This window comes from Eleutherodactylus coqui, chromosome 1, assembly GCF_035609145.1.
Source record: "Eleutherodactylus coqui strain aEleCoq1 chromosome 1, aEleCoq1.hap1, whole genome shotgun sequence".
NCBI classification, from domain to species: domain Eukaryota; kingdom Metazoa; phylum Chordata; class Amphibia; order Anura; family Eleutherodactylidae; genus Eleutherodactylus; species Eleutherodactylus coqui.
In genome coordinates this window covers 225,831,453-225,843,491 of record NC_089837.1, presented here as the reverse complement: position 1 = coordinate 225,843,491, position 12,039 = coordinate 225,831,453, and the positions used below count along the sequence as shown (strand labels likewise).

General features: G+C 44.0%; 1 protein-coding gene across 3 annotated transcripts; it reads right to left on the bottom strand.

The window, feature by feature from the left end:
* Positions 1-1,329: 1,329 nt before the first annotated feature.
* On the bottom strand, positions 1,330-10,501 carry LOC136611424 (protein kinase C delta type-like). Of its 3 annotated transcripts, XM_066591058.1 has the most exons (7): positions 10,418-10,501; positions 8,774-9,048; positions 3,422-3,513; positions 3,247-3,309; positions 2,481-2,887; positions 2,100-2,225; positions 1,330-2,017 (listed from the first exon to the last, which is right to left on the bottom strand). In XM_066591058.1, the coding sequence occupies exons 2-5, from the start codon at positions 8,942-8,944 to the stop codon at positions 2,707-2,709; spliced, it is 507 nt and encodes a 168-aa protein (XP_066447155.1). In that variant the 5' UTR covers positions 8,945-9,048; positions 10,418-10,501; the 3' UTR covers positions 1,330-2,017; positions 2,100-2,225; positions 2,481-2,706. The 3 variants fall into 3 exon arrangements, with proteins under 3 accessions (XP_066447155.1, XP_066447139.1, XP_066447148.1); XM_066591042.1 differs by having other exon boundaries at positions 1,330-2,225; XM_066591051.1 differs by lacking the exon at positions 10,418-10,501 and having other exon boundaries at positions 1,330-2,225; positions 8,774-9,121.
* Positions 10,502-12,039: the final 1,538 nt, after the last annotated feature.

The following is a 12,039-nucleotide window of genomic DNA, read 5'->3' as shown; positions in this document are numbered from 1 at the left end:
AGTGTGGTTAATTAAACAGAAAACAATTGGCTTCCTACATCTCTTAATATCTGACATCCTCCACCCATTAGTATGACTAGCTGGTGGACAAGGGCCACAATTAAGGGTGCATGCTAAAAGTACATCAAGGAGAAAATCCACACCAAAATCCCCAAGTGGACTTTGATGTGAATTTTGGTGCAGATTTTCAAAGCGGGATTTACTCATTGTATTGCAATGAATGAATTTTATGGTGAAAATCCACAGCATTTTAGAATGCCTAACTAATATTGAAGATTTTTTTCTGCTGTAAGGCCGTTTTCACAAGTCTGAGCAACTCGTGCAAGATTTGTGCGTTGTGAGACACACATATCTCGCATGAATATGAACCCCATTCTTTAGAATGGGGTCATACAAATGAGCGATTTTTTTGTTTTCTGCGGTGCGATGCAGAAAAACAAATCGTAACGGTCCTATCTTTGGAAAAACCCTCGCATCAGATTGCCCATTGTTCTCATTGGGGCCTGCAGCAGCATCCTTCTTACCCCTTAATAGCCGGTCATCTCACACCTTTTTCCTTATCACCCATGATAGAACTATCATAAGGATGAGGAAATGTTATTACCGGTAAATGTACAATAGTCATAGGCATGTGTTTAGGTGCTAGGCTAAAAAAAAAATCCGGCCTCCTCTTCACCCCTTCGTAGCCGGCCATCACACACCTGTGTATTTCCCCTCTGCCCAAGACAGCACTAGAAGCTATTGCTATCCTGAGCATGGGGAATGTCATTTACCAGTAAGTGAAAAAAAATAGGTTATACATGCCTATGACTTGTAGCGCAGATGTTATAAACCATATCTACCGCCAGCTGCTGGTTGGATCTGCTGGCTTCTCCTTAGGTTTTCTCAAGCAATCTTTAACCCCAGTGAGGTGCCTTTAGAGTAATGGGGTCTTCTTCCATACAGGTGTCTGTGGTAAATGCTGGCCATCAGATCTTCTGGTCTTCTCTGGATGGTCCTCTAGAGGGCGCACAGCTTGCTCTGATGACATTGTGGAACTGGTATCTGTGGGAAAAAAAAAATCCGGCCTCCTCCTTACCCCTTAATAGCCGGCCATCTCACACCTTTTTCCTTATCACCCATGATAGAACTATCATAAGGATGAGGAAATGTTATTACCGGTAAATGTACAATAGTCATAGGCATGTGTTTAGGTGTTAGGCTAAAAAAAAAAATCCGGCCTCCTCTTCACCCCTTCATAGCCGGCCATCACACACCTGGGTATTTCCCCTCTGCCCAAGACAGCACTAGAAGCTATTGCTATTGTAAGCATGGAGAAAGTCATTTACCAGCAAGTAAAAAATATCTTATACATGCCTATGATGTGTAGCGCAGATGTTATAAGCCATACTTACCGCCAGCTGCTGGGTGGATCTGCTGGCTTCTCCTTGGGTTTTCTCCAGGAATCTTCAACCCCAGTAAGATATTGTGGAGCAGGTATCTGTGGAAAAAAAAGTCCGGCCTCCTCCTTACCCCTTAATAGCCGGCCATCTCACACCTTTTTCCTTATCACCCATGATAGAACTATCATAAGGATGAGGAAATGTTATTACTGGTAAATGTACAATAGTCATAGGCATGTGTTTAGGTGTTAGGCTAAAAAAAAAAATCCGGCCTCCTCTTCACCCCTTCATAGCCGGCCATCACACACCTGGGTATTTCCCCTCTGCCCAAGACAGCACTAGAAGCTATTGCTATCCTGAGCATGGGGAAAAGTAAGATGGAAAAGTGTTCCACATGCCTATGACGTGTAGAGCAGATGGTATAGTGCTTACTTACCACCGGCAGCTGGGTGGATCTGCTGGCTTCTCCATACAGGGGTCCAGGGTGACTGCTGGCCATCGGATCTTCTGGTCTTCTCCAGATGGTCTTGTAGAGGCTGCGGTTCTCGGCTTCCTCCCATGATCTTATTCAGCAGGTGTCTTGCTGAGGGTTTTCCAGTTGACAAACGAAAACCCGGGGTACCTGGTCTGTGTATCTGGTGGTAGAGATACACTGGCCTCTGCTTCTTCAATGTCATCCAGCTTGGTTTCTTGGAAGGTGGGATGAGTGTCACTTACTTCAGGGATGTATGGTGGAGTCACTTTCAGTCTTTCCAAGGAGTGCCAATCGATGTACCGGAAGAAGCGATGTCCTTTGATGTTCCCATGTAGTCCTAGGCGCCGGGCAGGATCCTTCTGGAGGAGCTAAAAATGAGAAATGTATCTAGAATTTAGTAACTGCAACCTGGGATCTGGGCGCAGTACGGACAAAAGCAATTACTACTCCCTGAATGCTGTTCTCCATGAATGGGCATCTATTGCTCTCATTTTAGGAGGTTGGTGATTGGGATAAAATGTGTATGTTTAAAACCGTCATCAGTACATCTATTATACAGTGTCAGCTACTATTAATGTTGTGTAACCCCTAGTATTAAACCCTTATAACAGGAACATACTGACCTTTTCAATGATGCTTCTAGCACTGTACGAAATCCCACGTAGGAGTGTAGGATCATAATCACACTCGCCGGTCAGCATTTCATTTAGGATGACACCAAACGCATACCAGTCAATAGCAGCGTTGTACTCTTTATTGGCCTGCATCTGCAATAAAGAAGAGAACTAGTATTAGTAGAGCGACATCTTGTATTGACCATACTGATATATCGCTCTCCATATCAGATTATTAGTACAATTTTAAAAAAACGTAGTAAAGTTCTCTTCTTACCTCCGGAGCGATATAACCTACTGTACCAGCCACACCAATGGATGTTCGGCCTCCATGCATGTTGACAAGCGAAAGTCCGAAATCCGTGATCTTAACATGGCCAGTATCAGTTAGCAAGATGTTCTCCAGCTTGAGGTCTCTGTGAGATAAAAAATGTGGATATAAAGTTAGTGTTCAGCTTATAATAATATGTGATAAATTCACATTGGAATTAGGAGGTTGTCTCATGAAGTGAATCCCTTTTGAATGGCAGCTAATCACAAGCATAGGCCCATCTTCTCTAACTGCTGGTAATCAGCTGTTATCACCATGAGAAGACAAGTCTAGCCTGATGTTTTGGACTCTTCAGGGAAAATCTGGCTTTAGAGCATGACCATTTAATGCAGGGCAGGTTGCGTCCTTCCCAGACAGACAACCATATGCCTTAACAGGGTATTTGGATAAGGGTTATATTCATGAGAGGCCCCTTTAAGAAGTGAGTAGTTAGAAAGCCATTACCTGTGGATGACTCCTTTACGGTGCAAGAACTGGATCCCACAAACAAGTTCGGCGCCATAGAATCTTCAAAAGGAAAAAAAGAGTATTATATCCCAAAAATAAGACAGGCAGCTCATGGAAATGTTATTCTTTAGTGTTACACATCTCATATATGTACAATGTACTCTAGTTTCACCTGGAACTGGTGAGGTCAAGTCTCCCCTTCCTCAGTAGAAGGTCGAAGAGGTCGCCGCAGCTCACGAACTCCAATCCAAATAGAACATTCTTCTGCAATATAGGACCGATATGTCACATTACCAAATCACCCTGCGCACATTTTCATAGTAACATAGTAACTGTAGGCTGAAAAAAGACTTGTGTCCATCCAGCTTAGCCTATTAGCCCCAATGCTGATGCAGAGGAAGGCAAAAAATACAAAACAATGGGGTATAAGCCAATTTTTCTCTTTTTAGAAAAAAAAGGATTTTCCTACTCCAAGTCTGGCAATCAGTTTATATTCCGGGATCATCAACCATTCTGAAGTTATCAATGACTATAACATAGACTTAAACATGTAATATAATTACACTCAAAAAACGTGTCCAGGCCCCTCTTGAATTCCTTTAGTGAATTCACCATCACCACGTCCTCAGGCAGAGAGTTACATAGTCTCACTGCTCTTACAGTAAAGAACCCCTTCTATGTTGGTGTAGAAACCTTCTTTCCTCTAGACATAGAGGATGTTCCCTTGTTACAGTCACAGTCCAGGGTATAAACAGATGATGAGAGAGATCTATGTATTGACCCCTAATATATTTCTACATACATTCATTACACAGTCTAGACAAGTACAGTTATTTAAAACTAGCTACTTAAGCAAATGCCAACAAACTTAGATGATGTTATTACTCTCCAATCATTAGTTATCTCACTGTTGTACTCCCTGCCAGTTACTAGAATGATTGAAGGTTGGCCATCAGTGTCGGACTTTGGTACCTAAGGCCCACTGGTATAACTGATTCTGAGGGCCCACCATACAGTGATATGGAAATACTAAGTGCTGTGTTTTAGTGCTAATGATGACCCGTGGTACACTGTGCAAATAATAACTGTGTTACACATTAAAGCCTGTAAAAAAGACTCCCCCAGAGCTGTGCATGGCATAAACTAGCCATTGTTCACCCTTCTACTGCCCCTCTGGTCTGGCACCGCTGACCCATTCCTCTCTGCTCTGATTACCATTCATCGCTCACATGGCCACTATAGCCAGTCGCTGGCCTCAGTGGTCATGTGAGTGATGGATGTGACGTCATTGCTTCTTGTTTCTCTGGGGCTCAGAACAAGGGGGAGGCGGGTTGGCAGCACCAGACTGGAGGCGCAGTGGAAGGCTGAAAAATGACTTTGTTTTTAATGTAATTTCCTACTCTGGGACAAGTTTTTGAAAGGTCAGAAAACCTTTTTGAATAGGGATTCTGTTTATTGGACTGAGTTTTCCCCCTATGATTACCAAACTATGCTTATTTGGGAGACCTTAACCCCAGGTTTCCATTGCAGATTGCCTATCAAGCAATGCCTGTTACGTGGCTTGATAGATTGCCTGTCAGGTCATGGTATAATGTAACGCTATGGTAAGATCAAAGCATTGCGAGTTCATGTTCCCTCTGGGGAAGAAAAAACTGCAAAAATGAATGTAAAAAAGGTTTATTAATTATTTATTTAAAAAAAGTAATAAAAGTTAAAAAAGAAACCCTTTGCTATATTTATAGTAAAATAATCCAAATAATAAAACAAAAAAACATATTTGGTATTGCTGCATCCATAAAAGTCAGATCTATGAAAGTAATGCATTATTTTCCCCACAACGGGAACATCGTCATAAAAAAAAAATAAACGCCAGAATTGCGCTTTTTTTGGTCACCTCCTTTCCAAGAAAAAATGTAATAAAAAAAGTTGTAGCACTCCAAAATGGCACCAATAAAAACTACAGGAGTCCTGCAAAAAATGAGCCATTGCCCAACTTTATATATATATTTGTTATCGTAGTAATTGTACTGACCCATAGAATAAAGTTATGTCATTCTTGTTGCAGTGTACGCTGTAGAAACAAGACGAACTGAAAGATGGCGGAATTTTGTTCTTTTTTTCATTTCACTCCACTTAGAAGTTTTTAAATGTCTTCCACTACTTTGAAAACTAAAACTTGTTCCGCAAAAAACAAGCCCCCAGACACCTATGTCAATGGTTAAATAAAAGAGTTAGGATTTTTTAAAAGGGGGGAGGAAAAAACGAAAACTTAAAAAGAAGGCCGCGTCCATAAGGCGTTAATCTAATATATGAATGTACATAATAAATGAGTTGCAGTATGATTAAATGACATGTGCGCCTAAAGCCATACTGTAGATACGCTTAAATATAATCATCCATATACACATTGCAAATATATAAAGTATATAATGTACTAAAGGGGCAGACACTGACAGCAAGTAGCCAGAGTGCAAGAACTATATCAAGGGCGAAGGGCGACGTCACTGGGATGTTTGCAAGTGCAAAATCTCCATGCACATTCTGCAGACAATAGCACCCATTGACTTCAATCGGTTTGTACACATTTCCGTATTTTATGTGCGCAAAAAAAGCTGCAAAATGTTTTACTTGTGTATGCACAGAGGCTCCCATAGAAGTCTATGGGGCGTGCGCAAATGTGTGTGCAATACGCTAGGAGATGCTTAACCCCTCAAGGACATGGCCTATTTTGGCGTTGAGCTTGTTTTTTGCATGGCGAACTGTAGTTTTTACTGGTACCATTTTTGGGTACATAGACTATATTGTAAAACTTTTATTATGATCGTAGGGAGAAAAAACGCATCAATTCTGCCATAGAGTTTTTTTTAAGCGTTAATTTTGCAGCATAAATGACACAATACATTTTTTTCTGTGGGACGGTACGGTTACATCGATACCAATATTATAATATTTTTTTTTGTTTTTTCCACTTTTCCACAATAAAAACCCCTTTTTTGGAAATTTTTATTTTTTCTAAAAGCACTGCATTCAAAGTTCTGTAATTTTTTTTTTTTCCATGGATGGAGCTCTGAGGGCTTATTTTTTGCGGGACGAGCTGTAGTTTTTATTGGTACCATTTAGGGGTACACACGTTTTTTTTAATCACTTTTATTGCGTTTTTAGGGAGGCAAAATGCTAATATGAGAAAAAGCATTAAAAAAGGGGGTTTTTAACAGTTTTTTTTACATTTTTATTTTTTGTACTTTATTTTTCTCTTGTTCTCTTATTTGTGTCCCTCTGAGGGACTTTTATTGCAGGACTGCAGATCGCTATGATAAGGCATGGCAGGACTTCTCTCCTGCCATGCCTTATCGCTTACTATAGCGATCATAGGCTACGGCAATACAGGACGCCGGTATCTGGTGTCCTGCTGCCATAGCAACCAGCCGGGCTCTCCTGATATTATCGCGAGAGTCGGCTGGAGTCACAGAGGGAGCACGCTCCCTCTGTGAACCCTTCCCATGCCGCGATCTACTCAGATCGCAGCAGGGAAGGGGTAAACAGTGGGGGGGCTCCAATGCCCCCCGCCGTTGCAGCGGGACGTCGGCTACTACTGACAGACGGCTCCTGCTGCGGGATAGCGCGAGATCTGCTATGAATTTGCGCTATCCCTATGACGTACGGGTACATCATTTTGCGGGAAGTACCCCGCTGCCATGACGTACCCTTAGGTCATTGGGCGGGAAGGGGTTAATAAGAGGTGCTATTCTGTTGGAGAAAGAACACATATTGAACACAATTTAAATTGGAGTGTGTTTGTCTGCTGCACGCAAGTGAACTGATGTGATTTTAAGGGCGGCTTCAGTTTGACATCTTTGTACTCGCAAAATACATGTGCGCAATACGCAGTGACTGAATTTTTGCATGCAAAATCACCCGTGTGCAGAAGCCTTTGAAGCCTGACAGATCTGCACCAAAAACCGTGACAAGGTCCGCACCAAGTGGGCTTAAACAGATGAGCGCCATTTTGTCGCCTTATGCAGCCAATTTGACCATTTAGACCGCAGATTTCAGCACTTGAAATAAAAGGGTTAAATCCACAGCAGATCTGCTACACAAACCGTAATCACATCAGCATCATTTTGGTGCGGATTTAACCACAGTGGTTTTCGGAAAGCCCACAGCAGATATAGCCCATGTGAGGGCGGCCTTGTTCTGGAGGCAGTCACTTCTATATGGCGCTTGGCTATGGCCGCTGATTGGCCACATGAATCCCATTAGTTTCTTTACTAAAGCACATTAGGTATACATCAGTGTAATTCATACCCTCCAACACGTAGAAAAGAGCAGCAGTACAAACCCTTGTTAGGGCTTATTTACACGGGCGTATATCAACCAGCCGATATACGCTCCCATCTAAGCAGTCCCGCCTTTCCTCACTGGCTCTCTGCTTTTCTCCTTCACTCCGTGGTTTGCAATGGGAGGGGGCAGGGTGAGCGGAGCTAAGCTCTACCCTGTCGCACCCATTCCCATTGCTGGCTATGGATAAGTGGCGGGAGCTTAGCTCCGCCCCGCCCATTTTCATTGCAAATCGCTCGGAGGGGAGAAAAGAGGCAGAGAGCCAATGAGGGAAAGGGAAGGAGGGGACTGCTCAGATGGAAGCGTATATCTGCGGGCCGTGAAAACCCCGACTGATATACGCTCATGTAAATAAACCCTTACACAGAAAGGGCGCTAACACGTCATGTACGTCGCACTGTAACCCTATAGGCACTATGCCATACAGTGCGCTAAGGAAGGTTTTCCTACAGCTCTTTTTCTGCTTTCAGCTTCCAAGGTTTTGGCTTAAAAAAAGCCAGTTGATAAGATTGGAAAAACAATGCAGGATTTTTTGGTACTATAGAAAACACAAAATTTGGAACTATAGCACCAAAATCAGTACTCTTGAAGGATTTATAATTTATGGTCACTCTGGTGGAGGCATATGGCCTATATCATAAAAAGTTTATATACTACATGTGTATGGCAGAAGGGGTGAAAATATATGTAGGTGACACTAAGGCGGCTTCACACAGCCATATGGGCAACTACGCTCACCACTACGGAGCGTACTGCGCATTAACAGGTTGCTGTTTTTTTTCCTTCGGGCTGTTTGAACTCCACACCATGGTGCAGGAGTTTCAAAAAACAGCAGGAAACATACAGCAAGTCCTATCTATTCTCCCCCGTACTATGAACAGGCGAGAATCCTGCTAGTGAGAATAAAGCCATAGAAATCAATGGTTTCGTTTTGTTCCATTACACGGCCGTGACTGTCACAGCTGACTAACAGGACTAATACCTGCCCATGTGTTTAACCCCTAATGCAGAGAATTATGTGGCAGGAAATGACTTTCCTCAAGGTAGGATTAGAACTATTGCTATTCTGGCTGGAAGGGGACAATTTCTGACCTTTGTTATGTGGCCCTATGACTATCTTATATGTCCCTGCCAGTGAAGCCTGTAGTGTATGACATTCGCTAATACAAGGTAGTCACAGTTATACCTTGGTCTGGATGGCAAAGTCTGCATGCACAAGGAAAGGGCTTCCGGATGCCAGCTGTAGAACTTGCTTCTCCACGATGATGTACTTCTCCTTCCCTTTAGCTCGTAGGGCCGTCTTGCTGATAATCTTAACCGCAAATTTTCGGTGGGTTAAAGTATCTTCGGCCTTCATGACTGTGCCGTAACTTCCCCGGTTAAGCTCCTGGTGGAATACTAATCTCTCTTTGAAGGAATCAGAGATTGTGCCGGAGCCGGTTGGACGAACTCCGCTGGATCCTAGGAGGGAAGATAAATGGAATGTATTACAATAAGTCCAGCATTTACTAGACACTATTCACACTGAGGAGATATTGCAAATGGTGCGGGCACAAGAGATGTGCCCCCCCCCCCCCAGCCCGTCACTTGTGGGAACTAGCTGTATTATATAGCATACAACCTGCAACATCTAATTGGTTAACAGACATAGGACCCCTGTCACCCTATTGACCTTCCACAATGCAATTGTGGGAAGCCAATGATTTGCCGTGGCAGCTAGGGGCCATAAGGGGTTATCCTGGGACATAATCAAAAATGCCTTTAGCCTGTGGCAATAAAATAACAGGATTCATGCTCACCCGTCGGCTGCTGCAGACAGGCGGAAATTCAGCGGCGGGATTCCCCGCAGAATTTCCGCCCCTGGATACCTGCATGGGATTGCATTACAGCACGCAATCCTATGCAGACGGCCGCGGTTTGTCTGCGCGAAATCACACGCAGCAAACAAACCGTGGCATGCTCCTATTCTGTGCTGGACTCGCAGAGCCCCGCACAGAAACGTCACTCACCGGCCGCCGACTTTGCTCTGCGCATGTGCCGGCTGCCCAGCAGCCGGTACATAAAAGAGCCGGAGCTGTGGGAGCAGATGAGTCCGCGGTGCTCTCTGCAGGCGCTCGGGTCTCGCTGAGAGAATTCACGTAGCCGGATCTGACCCGGCTGTCTGCAGGCGGCCTTCCACTCTTCCCCGCATCTCACCGGCCCTCTAGTACCTGCTGAACTTCACTTCCTAAAACGGGGTAACATAAGTGCCACAGCTATTCACCGGCTGAAGGAAGCAGGTGATTGGCTACATCGGTTATGTGGCCCTTTTCTTGGAGACGTCATCGCTGGCTCCCTGCATCGGGAGGTGAAGACTGGAGAGCCGTCAATATGGCAGCTGTGGGGGATTCTAGGATTTTATTACCACGGGCTGAAGACTTTTTGAACAAATCCATATCCATGGAATTGCAGTTGGAATTAATTGAAAATTTTCCACCATTTTCCTTATATGCTTGTGGCATATAGCTGTGCGTTATAAACTACTCAATTTATTGCAGAGTCTGTCAGTCAAACATTCAGCGGCCAATTACAGCAGAGCAGGGAGGATGTCACATATAGCAATATACCATACAACCATGAAGCGGGGAGTCTGACCTTGTCCCATGCTGGAACTAAAGGTTTATGGGCCCTGGTCAAAAGTTCAGCTTGCTCCCCTCCCTGCTTATGGCAAAAGTTCAATTCTGTCATCATAACCTGCAACTTATTGTATGAGCCACTGCTATGAAACTTAGGCTTTATGCACACGGACAGGTCGAACTTCAGCCCTTGTAGCAGCAGCTTCCACACGCACCTGCTTTTCTTTACCTTCATCCGTACTGGCGATGGTCCGCATGGCTTACTGTCAAAAATGCGCAGTACTGATTTTTTTAAAAAACCTCCTGTTTTTCCTGCGTCATCGCCTAACAATGCAAATCCTTAGGCCTCACGCACACGGGTGGAGTTTGCATTGTGGAATCCGGAGCGGGCGTCCACCTCCATGTTCCGTAAGAAATACCGTCCATTGCATCCTATGGAAAAGTGACTATTCATGCACACGAGCGGAAAGCAATTGGGGTTTCCACTTGCGCAAGAAGTCAATGGAAGCCATCCGATCCACGGCCCCTCTGCAACTAACATTGCAGAAAGGTCGTGGATTCTGCGTCATGGCTAAGCAATGATCCGGGAAAAGCAGGAGTGGACCGTGCGGACCATATGCAGTACAGATGAAAAATAAGAAAAGCAGGTATGTGCGGCCACCGCTGCTGCCAGGGCCGGATTCCACTGCAGGATCCGACCTGCCCGTGTGCAAGAGGCCTTAACAAAACAGCAAAGCACTATTTTTTTATTTTTTGTCATTGTAGCTGTGTGAGGGCTTGCTTGTTGCAGGAGGAGGTGTATTCTTTAACCCCTTAAAGACACGGCCTATTTTCGATATAAGGACGCAACGATTTTTAGGGGATTTTCATCTCCTCTTGTCAAAAGCCATAACTTTTTTATTTTTCTGTCTGCCTATCTGAATAAGCCCTCAATGAGTACTGCGGGTTAGTACGATTACAAGAATACCAAAAATATTATAATTTTTTTTGTTTTTCTACAGTGAAACCCCTTTTTTTGAAATTATAATTATTTCTATATCACTACATTAGTCCAATAACTTTTTCCATGGAAGGAGCTCTGTGAGGGGTTGATTTTTGAGTCATGAGTCATGGTTTTTCTTTGTACCATTTTGGGGTACATATGGCTTTTTTGGTCACTTTTATTGCGTATTTTGGGAGGTAAAGCGAACAAAATAAGCATTTTACCTCCAGTTTTTTAATGTTTTTTGCTGCGCAGGATGAATAGTGTCCTGAAATTACAGTACAGCTCATTATGGACATGATAATACTAAATATGTGGTGTTTTTCTAAAATTTTTTGCAAATGATATTTTGTTATTTTTTCATGGCTTTTTTTTCTTACACTATTTTTGTTTTCTTACTCTCTTCATGTTCCTGAGGGCTTATTTAGACGGCCATATATCGGTCGGGTTTTCACGCCCGGGCCGATATACACTGCCCCTCTCTGCAATGGAGGGAGGTGGGCCGGGCTGGGAGCTAGTGCACTGAGCTCCCGCCCCCTCTCCACCCTCTCTCCACCCCTCACCACTGTTTGCAGTGCAAGGGGCAGGACAGTGTTTGTGGGGGGTCAAACCTAGCCCTGCCCCACCCCTCCCATTGCAAACAGTGGCAAGAGGCGAGGAGGGGGCAGGGGCTAAGTGCACTAGCACCTGGCCCAGCGCACATACTCCCTTTGCAGAGAGGGGCAGTGTATAATAGGCAGACGTGAAAATCCGATCGATATATGCCCGTCTAAATCAGCCCCGAGGGTGAACTGAACCATTGCAGCTATGATAAGGCATTTCAGGACTTATGTACTGCAATGCCTTATCGATGTA

Bases quoted from the DNA above. Each gene is read 5' to 3' on its own strand.
- LOC136611424 (XM_066591042.1), bottom strand. From the start codon at position 8,944: ATGAAGGCCGAAGATACTTTAACCCACCGAAAATTTGCGGTTAAGATT. The intron at 3,514-8,773 runs GTATAACTGTGA...CCTATATTGCAG, and splicing joins ACTTTGCCATCCAGACCAAG to AAGAATGTTCTATTTGGATT. The intron at 2,888-3,246 runs GTAATGGCTTTC...TTTATCTCACAG, and splicing joins CGTAAAGGAGTCATCCACAG to AGACCTCAAGCTGGAGAACA.